The sequence below is a fragment of the Eptatretus burgeri genome, chromosome 2 (genome assembly GCF_056783735.1).
Source record: "Eptatretus burgeri isolate ZD-2024b chromosome 2, Ebu_testis_v1, whole genome shotgun sequence".
NCBI lineage: Eukaryota > Metazoa > Chordata > Myxini > Myxiniformes > Myxinidae > Eptatretus > Eptatretus burgeri.
This window is the reverse complement of record NC_140962.1, coordinates 7,335,177-7,356,426: the sequence shown is the minus strand read 5'-3', so window position 1 is coordinate 7,356,426 and position 21,250 is coordinate 7,335,177. Positions and strand designations below refer to the sequence as shown.

At 42.6% G+C, this 21,250-nt stretch overlaps 1 protein-coding gene across 2 annotated transcripts in view; it reads left to right on the top strand.

Moving 5' to 3' along the window:
- LIG1 (DNA ligase 1) overlaps positions 1-21,250 on the top strand; it is a 99,819-nt gene that overhangs the window by 31,966 nt on the left and 46,603 nt on the right. For both annotated transcript variants that reach the window (XM_085861929.1, XM_085861938.1), the window contains exons 6-14: positions 890-1,048; positions 1,169-1,250; positions 6,526-6,633; positions 11,171-11,227; positions 11,424-11,596; positions 12,132-12,298; positions 12,711-12,787; positions 17,365-17,453; positions 21,130-21,217. In XM_085861929.1, the coding sequence (XP_085718055.1) occupies positions 890-1,048; positions 1,169-1,250; positions 6,526-6,633; positions 11,171-11,227; positions 11,424-11,596; positions 12,132-12,298; positions 12,711-12,787; positions 17,365-17,453; positions 21,130-21,217 (1,000 nt within the window). The remainder of the gene's footprint in view (positions 1-889; positions 1,049-1,168; positions 1,251-6,525; positions 6,634-11,170; positions 11,228-11,423; positions 11,597-12,131; positions 12,299-12,710; positions 12,788-17,364; positions 17,454-21,129; positions 21,218-21,250) is intronic.

The following is a 21,250-nucleotide window of genomic DNA, read 5'->3' as shown; positions in this document are numbered from 1 at the left end:
CAAATTGAACACCTCGATGAGTGCTTTCTAGATATGTCAAGCTTGAGACATTATGACGTCATTTGGTGACGTTATGAGGCAAAAGCATATTTTTCATGGTTACTCTGTAGAACGATTCTCATCGGAATCTCTCGTAGGCAGATATTCCTCAAGGAGTCGCTCCTGGTGGATAGCAGCTCTGTTCACCTCAGTGTGACCTTAAAGAAGTCACACGTGGTCACCTTTTGGCAAGATACGGGTCACCCGAAGGGTGACATTGGTTTATTTTTAATCTTTCTCTGACGTGACGCTTTCACGCACTCATTTATATTTATCATCTTTTCTCATTTATATGATACATTTCTTGTCTAGATCTCCAATTTTGTTATCTTTTTTTTATTCTCACCTGTTTATTTATTGCTTTTCCCTCACCTTTGAGTTGTCCAGCCTGAGTTTGAATCTCAACTCAGCAAAAAAACTATCAACCTGCTGTTTCACATGCAAGACAATCTGCCATTGTGTGCATTGTCCATCGGGAGGGACAGCAAACTGCAGAACCCATCTGCCATTACTGGTTGTTTATTGATGTTAAGTATTTTACAGAGTCATTCGCGAAGTGTAGACAATGTATCGTTAGCACCTTAAACAAATTCCAAAATCCTGCCATTAAACGTCATGCCTTGCCAACCGGTTACTGAAAGACTTTGCTTGAAAACGCTTTCCTTGGCTGACCCCACAAAGTGGGAACAATTGCGGCCGTTGTAGAAATAGTTGTAGTTGCAGTACATTAGCATTTGTTCTTCTTTCCTCTACTTTTCATTTCAAATTTTGTCTTGATTTTATCACTTTCTGTTTTACTTTTTTAAATACCCGCCTGCTTTTCTTGTGTTTGTTTCTTTTTTTGTTCCAGCAAAGAGGCACAAAGAAGGTAATGCAGACAAGCAAAGCAAACAACCTTCAAAGCAGGGTACTACAAGTAATGAAGAAGTGTCAGAAGAGATTAAATTGTCTTCTCCAGCATTTCCACAGGAAAAGAGCAAGTCGAAGGCAGATATTTCTGGATTCTTTGGTGAGGAATGAAACTCAGTTAGTCCTATTACTCACCACTTTCTGTAACTTCCTTCACATTTCTTGTTTGTAATCTTCATGTGCGTTCATCATTGGTCATCTTTATTGCTTTAATCTGCAGCTCCGAGAAGATCTGCAAGCAGCACAGATAAATCGACAAAAACTCTTGCAGGCTCTGCATCAAGCAAAGGAACTCTGACTAGGTGGGAAAAGCACTGTGGATTGATCGTACGTGCCAGGCTGATGCCAAACTTGCAGATGTCTGTGGTCAATTATTAAGGGGCTCAATTTACTTTTTTGAATGATATATTGATAACAGACATTTGTCGTTTTCACAGGTTGGTTGTTTCTGTCTTTGCTGCTCACTTGCAGACTTTACTGAAGTCAGAGCTTTGTAATTACTGGAAACACTTGCTTTCATAGTAAAACACCTGTGGCGAGGTTGGGTGGGAAGAACTTTAAGTTGAAGGTAGCCATCACAACTTGGTAGAATGTCCCACGTACACCATGAGTACAACCAAATTTCAACACATTTCTATTTCTTCCCACAAACAAACAGACATGTATGTTTCAACACATTTCCCTCCCACCCCCCCCCCCCCCAATGATGATGACTTAAGTTTCCATTATACGGCAAGGGCAAGTCCAAGCTCACTAATGTCCTCTCAAGTGATGAAAATTCATCTATTATGCTTTTTATGAAAATTAATCGATTATATTAGTTTTCATAACGACTAGAAAAGAAAAATTAACTCCTTCGATATGCAAATTTGGCCTCGTCCTAACTGTGAGATCGTGCATTTTTTTTCTCGAAAGGAGAGAGCAAGCTATCAAGCAGCAGAGATTGGAGGCTCTGAATAATAATGCGATCTGTGCTGTGAAGTGAAACAAGTTGGCTTCCTACCTCGTGGATTTGCGAATTGTAAAAAAGAAACTGCCCCACATGATTAGAGAATATCTCGTAAAACTGGCCACTCTGGACATGTTATTATTATTTTTTATATATACAATGTCGAGGCTCATATAAGATCAAACACACATAACATACATCAAGGGGAGCAGGAGACGAGGGGTGGAAGAGAGAAGCACAAAACAGTGGGGAACAGAGACATTAGGATTGCAGGTAGAATTGTAATTACAATTGCAATCCTGGTGTAATTCCAGGTTAGAACTATCTCTGCAGGGATTATGTGACCAAAAAACTGCAGGTCATGCCTTTGTCAAATGATTCTATTTGCTTGCACATCAACAATATGTTTTGATATCAAAGAAGAAGTGATTACAGCTATAAAAACTAGTAGCCAGTTCATTCTAAAGCTTGATTGAACAACTGACATCAGCAACGACGCCCAGCTACTTGTGTATATTAGATATTGAGGCTTGACGGATATGGAAGAGGAAAGAGTTCCTGTTTTTGACGCCCTCTCGCCACAACTATGAGAGGCTGTGACATTTTTGCAATGGTGGATCGCTTCCTGAATGAAGGACTAACTTGGGCCCAGTGCTTCAGCATCTGCAGTGACAGGGTGCCAACCATGCTTGGTGCATGGCAAGGTTTCAAGAGCTCATGCGAAAGATTTGAATCCGTATGTGATCAGCATTCATTGTCTTCTTCATCATGGGAACCTTGCTTCACAAAGGCTGTCGGGTGATTTGGCTGACATCATGAGCGAGGTTGTTCAAGTGGTGAACTCTGTCAAAGTAAGAGTGCTCAACCCTCGGCTGTTCCGGGGAATGTGCACAGATTTCGGAACGGAACACATGCACTTGCTTTACCATTTTATGGTCAGGTGGCTTTCGCGGGGGAAAGGTACTTCAGCGAGTTATGGCCTTGCGGATTGAGCTAAAAAAAAATTTGCGCGAAAAGAAATGTGGTTTCGCCTGAAGGTTCTTTGAGCTGAAGTGGTTGCTCCAAGTTGCCTACCTCACAGACTTCTCCGGTGAAGTCGATCAGTTGAACACTTCCATGCAAGGCCATGACCAAGTTCATCGGACTGACGGAAAAGCTGTGGACATTCAGAGATGAAATTGAAGCTGTGGAGAAGGAAAATTGAGTGAGGGAGGACGGCTGTCTTCCCGTCCACGAATCGACTTCTGGAAGACTCTCAGAAAGTGAAAGTGTCATTCGACGACATCCGATACATCTGTGTGGAGCACATGAACAAGCTTAGCAAATCATTTGAATGCTAGATTCCCACCGACGATGTCATGAAATACAACCGGCTGCGGGGGGACGTTTTCAACGTTGATGCAGAAAATTTGCCTGAGGACATCGTGATGATCGTTGGACTGAAAGAACAATTGATAGAAATCCAGCACAATGGAATGCTGCGCCATGATTTCAGCATGCAAAGGGAGTCCCTCACTGCCTTCTGGGTAAAAAAATTCATGGAGAAAAACCTGTTATTGAGGTGGAAGCAGTGAAAGTCGATCTGCCATTCTTGCGCACATAACTTTGTGAGGCAGGTTTAAAAATATAATTTTTTTTTAGTGCGGCGAAGACGAAGACGGGGCTTCGAAACAGATTGCAGCTCGAACACGATCTGCATTGCTGCCTGTCCACGATGAAGCCCCACTTCGAATATTTCACAACAGCTAAGCAAAATCATCCTGCTCATTAGTTCATTACATAGTTTGCAGTCACACATCCTGCTCATTAGTTCAGTTGACGCTGTTGCAATTATTAATAAATATTCACTTTTTATAATTCTCTTTTTTAGGCCATGGGTCACCAGCTTACTCAATGGTTTGAATTCTAGTTGCGGCCTAAAAAGTTGAATAACCACTGTCCAAACACATGTTGTCTTATACGCAACAATTTGACGACCAATTTTTAGCTTTTTTTTTTTTTCTGAACGTTTAAATTATTGTCCAGTGTGACTGAATCGCCAACAATGTGGCAAAAAAAACGAACATGCGAGTGAATTGAAGCACATAATATGTTACACAATGGTGTTTGATGAACTTTCACACACAAAGGACTCGGTTGTTGCCTTCAACAATGTACTTATCGGGGACCTTTAAAAAATAATACCATTCAAAGTGCATAATGTATCGCTCCTGCTTTGCTAATATGATGTTCCACGAGGGAGACTTTGGTGCTACCATGGACTGGTCATACTTTTGAAACTGCCCACGCATGGTAAGGGGTCAGTCGATGGAGTGGGTGATACTGTGAAACGGGTTGTATGGCTGGCAGTGTTGAGAAACCAGTAAGTTATGACCGATGCAAAACAATGTGCTAATGTTGCTGCCAAGCTCTGCAAGACATAATTGTCTTGTTTGTCAGTACAGGAAAGATCAAAAACCTCTTCGAGAAATGTAGAAACTGCCGAGAGAAATGCCTGCTCGTCCCAGCAACTCGCAAGGTCTATTTTGTCCGTCTACTCAATCCTGGTGTCATTGCTACAGCTGTGAATACATCCTTTGATCCTGCTACCAATATGACAGAACACAACATAATTATTGATATGCATGAGGACCCCTGCGAGTGAACAGCAACAGAAGGAATAAGAAAATGATGACAACGGTGAAGATGAACCTCCACCACTCCAGTTGAAGTCAAAATAAGGGACCATATTGTTGCTTGAGTTGATGTTTAAGGAAAATACCCCATGCTATCAGAACATTTGTAGATGTTGAAGAAAATATTGAATAAGTCGGCTTCTTAGAAAGATACATCAACGATAAAAATTTATGAAGATTTCAAAATATTGCAAGACCAAATTCAGTTGTATAGCACTGGACCTGAATTTGTTTATAGTCGGTGTTTTTAAATACTTCACCACGAACCCAATATCAATCAGTCGAGGGATCTTGAGGAAATTGAAGTTACAGAGCGAGCTGTTCATGCTTCTGAATATGTTTGTTACCCATTTGTTGCTTACCGTTTTCAAATGTGAGAAATATTTAAATTGTTTTCCCCTGGAAGCATGCGTTAATACATCATGACAATTATGTCCGTTGGTGTGGAGGAGGGGATTGCGTGTTCCAACTATAGTCACTCATGTATGCTATTGTCTCACTAAAATATAAACAATGGTAGACAAATGTCCCATATGTAACGTGCCCTCGTTAAAATAATTAATGCCTCTTAGATAGTGGTCCCTCCCCCCCCCCCCCCCTCCATGAGACTATGTACAAATAATCTCAAGTGTTCAACCTATCTGTACACTGTTATATCATCAAACACTTTCAGAGAAATTTTAATTTGAATACTATTCAAAAAAAAAAATCTGTGGCATTTTTGCTGACGGTATTCCTCTGCCAGATACCAAACATGGAAGTGAAAAACTTTGAAAACGAAGTCCTTCTTCATTAGGTTTGAGGAGATTATACTCTCTGAATGTCCAATACGTAATGCAAAAATATCTTGGTCTTGCCTTAGAACGTTTCCACCACACCCAGAGTACAACCACCACTTTTGAACTTATTTCGTCCAGTGGTTTAGGAGTGCATAAAATACAGAATACGTGTGCAAGTCAGCCAAGTAGTTTTCAAATCTTTAAGGTTTTCATACAGACATAATATTATATATGCCTGGTGTTGGCTTAATGGTGAGGGTGGTGGGTTTGGGACCCGAGGGTCCTGACCTCAAATCCTGCTTAGCTGTTGAATTAATACCAGGTGAGGTTGACTCAGCCTGTCATCCTTCCGAGGTCGGCAAAATGAGGAGCAGCATGTTGGTATACTGTGTCGGAGTGGCGACCCGTCCAGGATTGTGCCCAATAGCCAAGGACACTGCTGAGGCAGCACCAATGCTCTGCACAGAGCATGGTCCCAATGGATGGATGGATAATATTATATTACTGTAAACCGCTGAGACTTGCAATACACTCACCCACCGGGAGTAGTGCTTCACGACAGAGAACTTGCCATATCACCCCTGTCCTGAATCCTCACGCCAATTCATTTTTTTTTTTTTAATGCCAAAAACCTTCCCAGGTACACCCCAAGTACAACCAACAAATTTCAACTCATTCCATCCAGCCTTTAGGAGTGCAAATACACACACACACACACACACACACACACACACACACACACACACACACACACACACACACACACACACACACACACTTCGAGACATGGGAAGGCTCCGAGATGACAACCAATGGCACACACACATGCTGAATTATATATGGTTTGATAGCTCACAAATCAATATGACATAAAAGTTGAAAAACTCTAAGAACCCCAGGCAAAAATTCTACAGTTACAACTATAGTATATGAGAGTCATACTCTCATTTACCACAGTAGTCTGCAGAAAATTACTGCTGGAAAGGAATGCTATTTTTCGCTAGGGAAGATGGTAGTATTGGAAGGTATACAAGACAGTAAGTGTATAGATGTGAAAGAAGCGGGGTATTAAAAGTGCTAAGTGCACGTGACCCATTTAGTTGTTGTCTTGTGGAATTAATCTGGTGATACGAGATTAATTGTTGCTAAAGTTGAACGGTTTGTTGTGGTGCAGGGTTGAACTTTCAAGCAATGCATCTATAGTTTGCTCCCCGACTGAGTATGACCCAACCAAGAGCCCCTATGATCCCATCAGCCATGCCTGCTGGGCACGCGGAGAAAGGTGGGGAAAAGTTTTGTCCCATATTGTTGTGCTTTTCTCCCTCATGAAAAACATCCTTTACTTGTTCTTTACATTGACATCCGACACGTGATGGTATGTTCTTGTTGAACTGTCCAAGGATTATGAGTTTAATTGCTGACACTGTCATTGTCTCAGTTATAGCAACACAAGATGGCTTTTTCACTTTCAGGGGGTGTGGATAATAAATATTTGAGGGGGATGAAAGTGATTTTATTTTGACATCTTCCTACTCCTCCACCCCTGACTTCAAGTAGCTCATAGTTCTGTCAAGCTAATTACATCCACCACCGAAGGTGGGCGGAGGTTATGTTTTCACTGCTGTTTGTTTGTCTGTCTGTGACAGGATATCTGAAAAATTTGGTGGACAGATTGGGTGTGTGACAAGTACAAAATGATTAGGTTTTTGTGAAGATCGGAATCCAGATCCGGATGCCTTAATTGTTTTAAATACTTCTTCACCATTGAGAGATGGGGCCAAAAACGATATATAGCACGACATCTCAAAAGTTGTGGACGGATTCAGACGAAACTTGGTGGACAGGTTAGAAGTATGATCGTGAAAAATTGATTCGATTTTGGTGAAGATACATGTCCGGATGTGAGAAATTTTTAAAGTACTTCTTCACTATTGAGAGATGAGGCCAAAAAAGACATACAGCACGATTTTTACAAAAGTTGTGGACGAGTTTTGACAAAACAAGATGGATGAGTTGGTTAGGTGACAAAAACAAGCCGATTTAGATTTTGGTTCGTCAGGATTCAGATCTGTCCGATCAGTGGCATATAAAACGTCAACTGATCAGTGTGGAGGAGGTATGCGCTCCGCCGAGTGCTGTTCTCGTAGTAAATGGATTTCCCTGCTGAGATGTTTTTTTTTTATCCTTTGTTGAGGGCCCTGTCACACCTTGACGTTTTAGCCAGCGTATGGCAAGGTCTCAAAATGTATGTAAAACACTGGCATACGCTGAACTATTAATGTTTTTTTTAAGTTTTGGCGTATAATAACGTGTTGGACATATGCATAATGTATTAGTAACGTACACAGAACGTTTCAATCACATATAGATAACTTATACCAACGAATGCTGAGCGTGTTGTCGGCGTTCACAACCTATGCCCAACGATAGTCTAACTTATGCATAGCGCGCGGCAGCGTATCGCCGACGATCACGTGGCGTAGGCTATTAATAGGCTGTGGCTCAACTATTCAAATCATAACCGCACTAGACATCGAAGTGTGAAGCCGCTGTTACACCTTGACGTTTTAGCCAGCGTATGCCGACGTATGAAAAATTTGCCGAACCAAGCTGGCACACGTTGAATACGTTATGGGTAAGTTTTTTTGTATACGTTAAGAGCACGCTGGCATACATCGTAGTATGTTGGCATACGTCGTAGTATGTTGGCATACGTCGTAGTATGCTGGCGTACGTCGTCATACGTCGAGAAATTTTCAGCATGTTGAAAATTTCTCGACGTACTCGGTGTATGACACACGTTCCGCATACGCTGGCCATAAGTTGTAGGCACGTTACGCGATCGTTGACACACGTCGACACACGTTACTTGTACGTTAAGGCGCTGTCACACCTTGACGATTTAGCCAGCGTATGCCGACTTATGAAAAATTTGTCTAAAACGCTGGCACACGTCGAATACGTTATGGGAAAGTTTTGTATACGTTAAGAGCATGCTGAAAAACACTGCCATACGTCGGTGTACGCTGGCTTTCATCGTTGTACTTTGCGGTTGTCCTCAAATTTTAGCATGCTTGAAATTGTACGACGTATGCCAGCGTATGACTCGTACGTTCCGCTACGCTGGCCATAAGTTGTAGGCACGTTATGCGATCGTTGACACGCATCGACACACGTTACTTGAAAGTTACTCATAAGTCAAACCACGTCGAGGTAATGATTAGCGTACCCAAAACTTATTTATAACCTATGAGTAACATGTTGAAGGCACGTTACACGATCGTTGACACACGTCGAGGCACGTTATGCGATCGTTGACACACGTCGAGGCACGTTACTTGCAAGTTACTCATAAGTCAAAACACGTCGACATAATGATTAGCGTACCCAAAACTTATTTATAACCTATGAGTAACATGCTTTGAACCTATGTGTAACGTACCTCCATCACATATCGACGTATGTAGACATATTTGATTGACGTCTTTCGGACGACCACAGAACGTGTTTCTATTTGACAGCTACCGTGTAATGGCGTATTGGCAGCGTCAAAAAAAAACAATAAAAAAAAACCACAATAGCTTCCGATATTTTGTCACGTCCGATTGCCTCTTCAGTTTCCTCATGTCTTATTCTTAGTTCCTCCTCTGTGAATATTTTCTGTTTGAGGATATTGTCACGTCGACGTCGAAACTTAAAAGCAAATGTCCGAATATATTTTAAAATTCGTGATAGACTAAAAAAAATAATAATAATAAAAAAACAGCAACAACAACAACTTCAGATATTTTGGAGAAAATACGTTTCAGGTATGCGAAACATTACCTCGACGTGTTTCGACTTATGAGTAACTTACAAGGAACTTGTGTCGACGTGTGTCAATGATCGCATAACGTGCCTACAACTTATTCCCAGCGTAGCGGAACGTGTGAGCCATTCGGCGAGTACGTCGTAAAATTTTCAGCACGTTTGAAATTTCACGACGTACGAGACGTACCACGAAATATGACAGCATACTTCATCGTTTTTCAGCGAGCTCTTCACGTATACACAACTTACCCATACCGTATTCGACGTGTGCCAGCTTGGTTCGGCAAATTTTTCATAGGTCGGCTTACGCTGGCTAAATCGTCAAGGTGTGACTGCGTGGTTGACACTTTCAATTCTCAGGCGGTTATGATTTAAATCGGCGTGCGGCAGGTTTTTAACAAGGCTACGCCACAAGTTCGTCGGCGATACGTGCAGCGCGCTATGCCCAAGTTAAACTATCGTTGGGCATAGGTTGTGAACGCCGACAACACGCGAAGCATTCGTTGGTACAAGTTATCTATAAGACAATGAAACGTTCTGTGCCCATTACTAATATGTTATGCATACGACCAACACATTATGAATACGACCAAAACTTAAAAAAAAAACATCAAAATTTCAGCGTACGCCAACGTTTTACATACATTTTTATACGTTGCCATTGCTGGCTAAATCGTCAAGGTGTGACAGCGCCTTTACTCATAAGTCGAAACACGTCAAGGTAATCGTTAGCGTCAGTGTTCCAGACTCCGTTTTTTTTGTTGTTTTTTTTCGGTATGACGGTGATGTTGACCCTTCGATTTCGAGTGCGGTTATGATTTAAATCGTTGAGCGGCAGCCTATTAATTATATTATATTATATTATATTATAACCGCACTAGAAATCGAAGTGTCAACATCACCGTCATACCGAAAAAAAAAAAAACAAAACAAAAAAACAGGGAGTCTGGAACACTGACGCTAACCATTACATTGACGTGTTTCGTCTTATGAGTAACGTACACGTAACGTGTGTCAATCAATCCGTCCGTCCGTCCTTCCGTCCACAAACGTGAATTTAGCATTGCATCAACATATACTGACTCACTGTGACTGCTTGCAGATGAACCAGGACACACACACGCACACACACACACACACACACACACACACACACACACACACACACACACACACACACACACACACACACACACACACACACACACACACACACACACACACACACACACACACACACACATCATTCCACCTGCTCCTTGTTGAACTCTACAAATAGTTTCTGAAACTGCCTAATTGTCATCTTCTATTGCTTAGAACACAGTGTGTGGATAGTGACAGGGAGTTAAGCCCCACCATTTCGTTGTGGTCAGCAATAGCCAACGTTCCACTTATTGTATCGCTCGGCCATTTTGATTGATAGCAGTGGAGCGTTGGGAAGCACAGTCCTTACCTGTGGCGATTAATTTGCCGGGAAGATAAAGTGGGATTTGGATGCTGGACCCTACCCCAATTAAGCATCTGAGGCGGCGTCTGTGGTTGTTTAGCAACCCGTCGTGCCGCGGAGTTATCCGTGGTTCGTCTGCTTCAGGGTCGGTGGCCAGGAAGTGGGTCCAAGAACTCCCCTCGTGGACCCCTACTGGAGGTGAATCTGTAGAAACTTACATTGTGCAGTATATAAATACAGGATCTGCAATATGCATTTTCAGCATATTTGTCACCACTGGCTGCTCGTGGTCAGAAAGCAAGTGAGTCGTTGCCACACAGTTGTATTTTCAAATTAATTGAGATGCTTGTTCTTTGTATTCATCAGTTATTTTTTCTTCAAATTATTATTCTGGACAGTTGTAACTTATTTGTTTTGTTGTTGCCGTTCAACAAATTTGAGTGGCACTACTCATTTATTTGACTCTTGATTCTTTTATATGACTCTTTATTAACACATGCTAAGGATAAACACACCATCGTTTCACATTCCCTGTCATATATGGGTTTTTTATGCCTGACAGAGTACCATACATGGCAGTTGCTCGTACATTTGAAAAGATCGAGAATGAATCTGCCAGGTGAGAGAGACACAGACAGACAGACAGACAGAGAGACAGCACCATTCACTGCACTCCCAGCTATTACCACTTTATAGTTCAGAAAATTTATTCTTGAATTTGTTTTGCAGTTCACTGGGTTATTTCCCCTTCCCTCCCCCAAACCTCCACCCCTAAACTCCACTATTAATCGTTTTTCATGACCAATGTTTCACAGGCTTCGCATAGTGGAGATGTTGAGTAACCTATTCCGCTCAGTGGTGGCTCTTACACCGCATGATCTACTTCCCTGTATCTATCTCTGCCTTAATCGTCTGGGTCCCGCCTATGATGGCATTGAGCTCGGCATTGGTGACACAGTCCTGATGAAAGCCATCGCCCAAGCTACAGGTGTGTGTGCGAGCGCACACACACACGCACACACACACACACACACACACACACGTCTACTTTCATCCATGCATGTATAGTATCTGGGCAATGACTGCCTCATTCCTTGCAACGTGGTCATGCCACTGATGTAATACCCCCTGGAGGCAAGGATAGGAATTTGGAATTGTCCAGGGTGTTGATAACATTTGCCGACTCTGCAAAAGACACCATGGGATCTTTAACGACAATGTCCCCCAGCACTCGATGCTGGCGGACTGGTCCCCAGTTTTGCGTCACGTCTGACAGGCAGTGTACTAATTGATGCAGCTTCCTTTCTTTTGACATTCTGAGGTGACAGTTTACAGTTGCATCAGCAATGGAACCCAGACGAGACGGCTCTAAGGTACGAATACGCAACCTCTGAGTAATCCTGCCAACCCAAACACCTACCTGCATGCAATGCAAGAAGTACAAAATATTTTGTCTCATGAAGTAAGACATCTTGACATGTTATTTTTGTGATGTATTCTGCCTTTTGTCTGCCTGCGAGCAGGGCGGCAGGTAGACAAGGTGAAGGCTGATGTGCAGGAGCGAGGGGATTTGGGACTCGTGGCTGAATGCAGCCGCAGCAACCAAAAGACCATGTTCACTCCTCCGAAGCTCACAGTTTCCACAGTCTATTCTCGTCTGAAGGAGATTGCTCAATTGACAGGACACTCTGTGAGTAATTTTCATTAGCAATTACCTTTCTGTCTTTTACCTTTGAAGTATCCACTTTTATAAATGTTAAGCCAAAATTGAGCTCACTTTGTTTCTAACACATTATTTTCTTCAATGTTCACTTCAATTGTTGTAAAAAATATTTTTAAAAACCACCAGACAACATATCAATAAAGTGACATGTATGTTATGTTATTTGAACAAACCTGATTGAAGGCACAAATCGGTTTACTTGTGAACGTTTAACCGGGAAGTGCCTGTTTCAGAGAACACTGATTGGATCATTTATATGGACCCATTAGTGCTTGGTTAGGACGACCCTCTTGTTGAGTAATGTGTGACACCACATTTTGCCTGGTTGATTTGTTACGTTAGCCTTCCTTTAAGGATTTTGTGATGTTGATTTCTTCAGTCGATGAACAAGAAGATTGATGTGATCAAGATGATGTTTGTTGCTTGTCGACACTCAGAAGCACGCTTCCTCATCAGGTATTTTCTCACACACGTTCTCATGCGTCTCGGTTAATTCAACGATGCACCGTAAAAAACCTGGGCCCATTTTGACCCCCCTTAAATCCCCCTTACACCATTATTTTTTTTTTAATCCATCCATCCATTGGGACCATACTCGGTGCAGAGCGTTGGTACTGCCTAAGCCGTCTCCTTGACTATTGGGCACAATCCTGGACGAGTCGCCACTCCGACACGGCACACTAGCATGCTGGCACTCATTTTGCCGACCTCGGAAGGATGACAGGCCGAGTCAACCCCACCTGGTATTAATTCAACAGCTGAGTGGGATTTGAACTCAGGATCCTAGGATCCCAAACCCACCACCCTAACAATTAAGCCAACACCAGGCATTGTGATGAAGGTTGTGGTGAAGTTTCATCGAAATTGTGTATGTAGTTTTGGAGAAGGAAGTCCGAGTGTTACATACTGACTCACTGACTGATAGTATGACTGACCGACACCACACGATGCCAATACATCACCTGAACTATGTTCCAGATGAGCTAAAAACGTGCAAACTACAAAGGGAGGGAATCGTTTTACGTTAAAACATGCACCTAATTGCATTGTTATTGTCTCCATTTATTACCCAGCACGTTGCGCTAAGCAGCAGGATGCATTTGATTCACTCTGTCCGTCTGACAGATGTGATCGGGATGAGAATCCGTGCAATTTGCCAAATTCAGATCCAAAATACTGCTAAACTGCAGGTTTGTGCTCCGATTCATGGTCTAGTATCCAAATATATATAATTACGTTGTTCCTCAATCATCGCCTCCATTGTGTCCATTTACTAGAGGCGTCATACACTGAAATAGGAACAACTTCATGTCAATTAAATTTTATACTAGAACATGAATCGGAGCACAAACCTGCAGTTCGGCAGTACTTTGGATCTGAATTTGGCAAATTGTACAGAATCTGGTCCGGATCACACATGCACAGAGAAGAATAAAGTAAAGTTTTTATTATTTTTATTATTTTTATTATTTTTAGCTCACCTGGAACATAGTTCCAGGGAGCCTATGGGATGACGTGTCATCAGTCCACCGGTCTGTCCGTCCATCCACAAACACTTGCAACTTCTTCTCCAAAACTTCACACACACTTTCCATGAAACTTGTCCACAACCTTCATCACTCATGATGTACTAAAGTTTCTTCATGACATCAAAAAACATCAGGCCCGGAGGGGATCTACAAGGGGGTTGCCCCCCAAAATGTGTATTTGCTTTCTTCTCAGAAACTACACAAGCAATTCCGATGAATTCACCACATCCTTCATCAACCGTGATGTACTAAAGTTTGTTCATGACATTTAAAAAGATCGGGGTTTCAGCGGGTCTACGGGTGGGGGGGAGGGCTTTCTCGCCTCCCCCCGCCCCCAAAAAAGAGGTATCTGCTTTCTTCTCAGAAACTACACAAGCAATTCCAATGAAACTTGGCTACAACCTTCATCACCCATGATATACCAAAGTTTGTTCACGACATAAAAACAAAATCGGGGTCTAGAGGGATCTATTGGGGGGTTGCCCCCCAAATTAGGTATTTGTTTTTTTTCAGCATCCACATACACAATTATGATGAAACTTGACCACAACCTTCATCACCCGTGAAATACCAAAGTTTGTTCACACCATTAAAAAAAAAAATCGGGCCCGAAGGGAGACTACTGCTGGTTGCCCCCCTCCCCTAAATACCTATTTTCTTTCTTCTCAGAAACTACACACAAAACTCTGAGTACTTGACCATAACCTTCATCAGCTGTGATGTACTAAAGTTTGTTAATGGTATTTTAACAATCAGGGTTTGGGGGCTTATGGGGGTTGTCCACAAAATAGGTATTTGCAATAACATTGGTTCATTGGTCTATTTTGCTGATTCTGGCCCATGTTGACTTCCTCCTCAGTATAATTATTCTACCAGATGAGCGCCCAGGGGTATTGCCCCTTTCTTTTTTTAAACTTTGTTGGAGACGTCATAAAGGACAAAAAACAGGCACGAAGAACTGGTTTAACGTGTCAAATAAGGTGGTGGAAAAGAGGCTGTATCAATGATGGTAAACTTCAGAAAAAAATGCTCATTTCGTTTTTTACTGCAGTCTTTAAAAGCTTAATTATTTTATTTTTTATCTCGATTGAGTTATATATTTGAACACTGTAGAACACGGATCGCCTTGTTTTCACTTACAAAAACCTTCAGTTTAGTTGTATTTGGACAAAACTTTACGCCGTCTCGACCAATAAAATTTGCCGCACACTCTGATGGCGGAGTAACAGTGAGATTCAGACAAAAATGGTTGCTTGTGCTTGGAAATATAGATCGTGCTCGGAAACACGAAGCGAGAGTAGCAAAGACACTTCTACCCATGTCCTTTTTCTCAATATTGCATTGGGGTAAAGTGTTCTTCGATCTCTCCTTCCGGTCATCATTGTTCCTGGATGTTGTTGCTGTCGTTCTATGGTCCAACAGATGCTTTGACATACTATCACCTGTCATTGCCGGGTACATCGGCTGGTTCTAATTACGTGTAACCATGTGGGACAAATTCAAGCGAACATATTGTAGAAATCGGAATGTATGGCTTAAAATGAATTTTCCTGATTTTTCAATCTGCCAGCTGGGAACATAATGTTTCCTTCATTATCCCCACTCTTTTAAAAAAAATACTGGGGGATATTTAATCAGCTCCATCTGTCTGTCTGTCTGTCTGTCTGTCTCCGTCTGTCACCGTATCTCCTCCTAAACTGTTGTGCAGAAATTCACCAAATGTGGTCGGTAGTTATGATCACCATACGGCAAGAAGATGTGAGAGCAGTATCATTTTTGGTCCTGCCCTCTGCAGTGGGGTCAAAAGGTCAAATACCAAAAATGCAGTTATGGGCACAATTTAAGACATTCTTTATTGAACTTTGCTTAATGTGGTAAGCGTGGAGATTTGAGATGGCATGCCATCGACTTTGCTTTAGTTTTATTTTTGTGTGTTGCTTCTCCAAAAATTAACATCTTCGAACACACGACCCGTAACCTTGTCTCAAAGTTTCAAAACCCAATAAAAACAAACAAAAATCCGTATTTCAACCATAGCCGTGCCAATTACAGGCAAATTGTTTTTGGGGTGGTTTCTCATGAAAGGTCAACGAAGTAATTTTGAAATCGAATTTGTGTTTAAGTGCTGGCTGGCATGGTGTTGCAATGGATTTGTTTTTCGTATACATAGTCGAGGCTCGTGGAAGAGCTAGTACCAGTACACTGAATGGATATAGGACGCAACAGGACAAAAGGAACAGCAAAGAGCGGGGGGAAACACCAACAGCAGAGCCGAAGACCAAGACAGAGGGAGGTGGACAAACAATGGGTGTGGGGAGAAAGGAGGCAGGAGAGGATGCGTGGGGTGGACAAGATGGATACAGAAGGAAACGATCAGGAGGGAAAACTGGAAATTTGGAAGGAGGAGGGATTGGGATTTGGGTGTGGGGGGAGAGTTGGTTAGCGAAGGTAGAAAAGATAATGGTTTTCAATTGGGGACAAGCTGCAATGGTGGTGAACAGATGTCTTGAAGGACCTGGAGGGAAGAGTGAGATTGAAGAGGAAAGGGAAGTTGGTTCCACAGGTGAGAAACAAAAAGAGGAACAAATGAGTGGAGGTGAGCAATGATCCTGGATTTAGATAGTTTCACCAGAAGGGGGTAGATGGTGGACCGTGTGAGCTCTGCAGAAACCTGGAGGAGACAAAGCATGGAAAGAGTAGGTTGTGCAAGACCAGAAATGAGGTGGTAGAAGACAGAGAGACCAGCGACCTGTCTCTGATAGCAAAGTGATAAGTCCATAGACTTGGCTTCATCGCAGGAAATTCCAGTTATCTTAAAGACCTTGGTTTCCGCGGTGTCCAAGCTGAGTAAGCTGTGAGGCAGGGAAGCCAGTCCAGAGGGGAGAGCAGTACTCCATCAAGCTGTAGATGAAGGCCTTGTGGGTGGGTTGGATTTCAGGTGTGCCAAGGAGAAGGACTTTGTGCGATGGAGGATGCCCACTCGGCGGCTGGCTTAGGAGGCCAACTTTGAAATGTGGTTTGCCCAAGAAAGATCGTGGCTGATAGTGAGACCCAGGAGTTTGAATGACTGAACTTCCTCAAGAGGATGGTTAAGAAAGTAGATGGGAGGGTTTGCCAGATGGTCCTTTCGGAGAGAGAGAGAGAGAGATAGAGATAGAGATAGAGATATATAGATATAGATATATAGATTGTGAGATTTGTCAGGATTGAAAGACATTGCTTCAGTCTGTCTACCTGTCTGGCAGTCAAACAAAATTGAAAATCATTCCGAAGAGGAAACTTACTGTTTTTAGGGACGTCATATGGCTCCACTCTCAACCCACACCCTTAAATTGCCTGTTTGTGTATATACAATATATCAAGTGTTCTGGTGTGGAATACGTGGATTAAGTGGATAATTATTTTGTTTCTTCATTTGTCCTTTATTTGAGAGCGTGAGTTATGGATCAGGATTCTGACTTTTGCTTCGTTGTGTCTTATTCTTTAACATCATTCCCATACTAGGTCTCTGGGTGGGAAACTTCGCATTGGGCTAGCAGAGCAGTCTGTTCTAGCAGCCCTGGCGCAGGCACTGTGCCTTACTCCGGGAAATGGTAAGGATGCCAACATCGTCCTCACGCTTGCTTCAACATTTTAATTTCAGGAGTTTTTGTTTGTTTTGTTATTATTTATTCATGATCTAGACTCATGGAAGAGCTATGACACAAGACGGAGCAGGCCACAACATAACAAGGGGAAATGCCGATAGAAGGGCAGAGAGAGAAGGTAACGCAGGTAACGATGAGGAGTAGGGGAGAATGCAAGGGGTGGACAAGATGGATACATAAGCAAAATTTTAGGAGGGGTGCGAGGTGGTTTAACGGGTGGAGAAAAGATCATGGCTTTGGATGGGAATGACCTGATATGGTGGTGAACAGCTGTCTTGAAGACCCGGAGGGAAGAATGAGATCGAAGAGAGTGTGGAAAGTGTTAACACAGGCAGGAAAAAGAGAGGAATAAATGAGTGGAGGTGAGCAGTGATTCTAGATTTAGGCAGTTTCATGATTAAGGGGTTGCTGGTGGAACACGTGCCTCCTGCAGGTACTTTGGGGGGGGGGGCACATAGCGGGCAGAGGGTGCAAGACCAGAAATGAGATGGAAGAAGACAGAGAGACCACCGACCTATCGGCGATGGCGAAGTGATAGGCCAAACGACTCAGCTTCATCGCGAGAGATTCCCATGATATTGAAGGCTTTTGTTTCCACAATGTTAAGCTGAGTAAGATGTGAGACAGGGGAGCCAGCCCAGAGGGGAGAGCAGTACTTCAAGCTGCAGATGAAAGCATTGTAGGTGAATAAGAGCTCAGGAATGCCAAGGAAGGACTTTGCATAACGGAGGATGCCGACTTGGAATCTGGCTTTGGAAGCCAACTTTAAAATGTGGCTTGCCCAAGAGAGATCATGGCTGAGAGTGAGACCCAAGAGTTTGAGTGACTGAACCTCTTCGAGAGGGTTGTTGAGAAAGCAGGGTTTGCGGTACAGTCCTTTTGGAGTGAGAGAGAGAGAGGGTGAGGGTGAGTGTGAGGGATTTCTCAGGATTGAAAGACATATTCCAAGTGTTTGACCAGTTTGTGATTCTTGTTAAGGTCTGCGGAGAGGTGATAGGCTTGTTGCTTGTCTATCAGAAGGATGAAGGATGTCATGGCAGAGAGTGGAGTCATAAGCAAAGAGATAAAGAGGATTTTTGAGAGAGTCAGTGAGATCATTGATGAAGATTAAGAATAGGACACTGCCTTGGTGGACTTCATCCTTGACAGGAAGAGGAGAAGGAAGTATTAAACCAATTTTAGAAAAAGAAGTGTTGCCTTGTAAATCGATAAAGAAGGACCTGAAGATGTTTTCTTTGGCTTCCATGCTATTTCACATGAATGGTAATCAGAGCTCGTCATGAATGGCGAACGATCGTTCATGTGCACATTATACTTGCCTTGCATTCATTTGGGGTGAGTAATTTGCCACTCGTCATTTTTTTATTTGTCTTAATTTTTGGCTCACCTGGAGCGTAGTTCCGGGGAGCTTATGGGATGGTGAATCCGTCCGTCCATCCACAAATACTTGCAACTTCTCTGAAAGCACACATACCACTTCGATGAAACTTTACCACAACATTCATCACCTGTGATGTACCAAAGTTTGTTCACGGCATTAAAAGAATCGGGGTCTGAGGGGGCCTACGGATGGAGTTTATGGAGGGGTTTCCCTCCGAAAGAGGTAATCCACAGGTATTTACTCTCTTCTGCATTACATATTTTGTGGGTCTTCCATGCTGACCAGTGGTTCCCTGGTTATCTTATCTAGCTGCTACCAGGTGAGCGCCCAGGGGTATTGGCACGAAGTTTATTTTTAAGCTCGTGGAAGAGCTTGTACACTGAACGGATCAGGACGTAACAGGACAAAAGGAACAGTAGAGAGAGCGGGAGAAACACCAACAGCAGAGTTGAAGGCTAAGATAGAGAGAGACTTGGACAAACAATCGGTGTGGGGAGAAGTTGTGGGAGCAGGAAAGGACGCATGGAATGGATACAGAAGCAAACTCTCAGGAAGGACAAACTGGAAATTAGGAAGGATCGGGAGGATGGGGTAAACATGGTAGAAATTGTCATGGTTTTGGATCGGGGATGATCTGAGATGATGGTGAATAGCTGTCTTGAAGACCTGGACTGATTACCCTCCCTTTGCCGACCGACCCAGCCCACAAATTATTTGAACAGTCTATCCGAGACACAAAAGCCTGCCTGTCCCTCCCTCTTGTCCCTCCACTTTCAAGCTGTACACTTTAATTGTTGATTTGTGTACATACATTATAATTAGCCCCCGTTGGACTGAGTCCGAAACGAGGGCTTATGCATTTGGTCTCGATTTTTGTGTGCGTGCGTGATCGCGTCTGCAACCATATCTTAGACATGTATGGACCGATTTTATTTGCACTTGGCACAAAGACAACACAGGACAGACAGGTGCCTGTCATCTTTTTTTCGACATCAGATCAAAGATGGCCGACTAGCGGCCATTTTATTTGTAAAAAAAAAAAAAAACCCCGATGTTGAAAATTTCCTCAACCATTTCTCGGAGAAGCATTGACCAATGTTCAAATAATGATTGATGGCTTACATATGGACGTCATTTTTTTCAGGATCAGATGTAAGATGGCCGACCGGTGGCCATTTTGTTCTTTCAATGTGTCTGCAACCATTTCTCAGACTTGCATGGTCTGATTTTGCTCAAACTTGGCACAAGCACAGTACATGATGGCATACATGTGCCCCTCTGTTAATTTTGCGATCTGATCAAAGATGCAAAGATGGCTGACTTGTAGACTGGTGGCCATTTTAGTTGTACGTAAATGTGGGCTCGCCCTTTAACTCTAAAACAACAGGGGCTATGACATTTTATGTCTTTTTCACTTGTTTCAATAGTGTTCTGTATTTATTTGTTTCATTTTTCTCTCCAGTGTCATGTACTCCTGCGTTCATGTGATGGCTGGTTGTAAGTTGACGAATAAATTCTTGTGAATTAATTATATCAAACAACTTTTTGTCTTCTTGCTTATATGGAGTTACTTCCCCTTAAATTTCGACACTTGCCTCTGTCGCCTATGAGAATTTTTTTGAGATTGATCACTTACTCACCTCCATTTTGCTCATGCCGATCTCTGGTCTTTGTGTCAAATGCATTCATTAAAATTCTCACTTCTATATTTTTGGCCTAAATCTTCAGGATTTATTTTGTATTGCAAAGGTCATTGATACGACAGCAAGCTAACCTTTTGTTCCTCAACCCTCTGACAAGGTTGGAGACAGGGGACATTAAAATGAGCTCTGTCCGTCCGACTGACCGACCGATCATCCGTTCATGTACTTATGTGTACATGATATTTCAAAAACCGTTGAGCATTTAGCTTTTATGTTACGGATATCCATTCCTCATGACATTTTCTCAACCTGATTAGATCACGGCGGTGATTGGCTGAATTATGTTGCCATTGCAACCATCTCGGTAACTTGGCTTGTGCGCGGATATTTCGAAAATCGTTGAAGATATAGCTTTTATATCACACACATCTGTTTCTCATACCACCCAAAATGCGGGGGACCGAGATTATCAGCTGCTCCCTGTTCTTCTAACAGGAAAAAGCTCTTATCCATGGTTACGATTCTACCATCAGATTTCGGTTAACATTAAAAAAATGTAGGATGACGTGAAGATGTTTTCTTTGTTTATCGTGTTCAGACGTGCTGGATGCGTGCAGGGGATTGTCTGCCGATGCGCGCAAAACGTCCATCGAGGCCAAGCTCATCATCCTGAAGCAGACTTACTGGTAAGCGAGTGATTGTCTTGCCCTATATGTCCT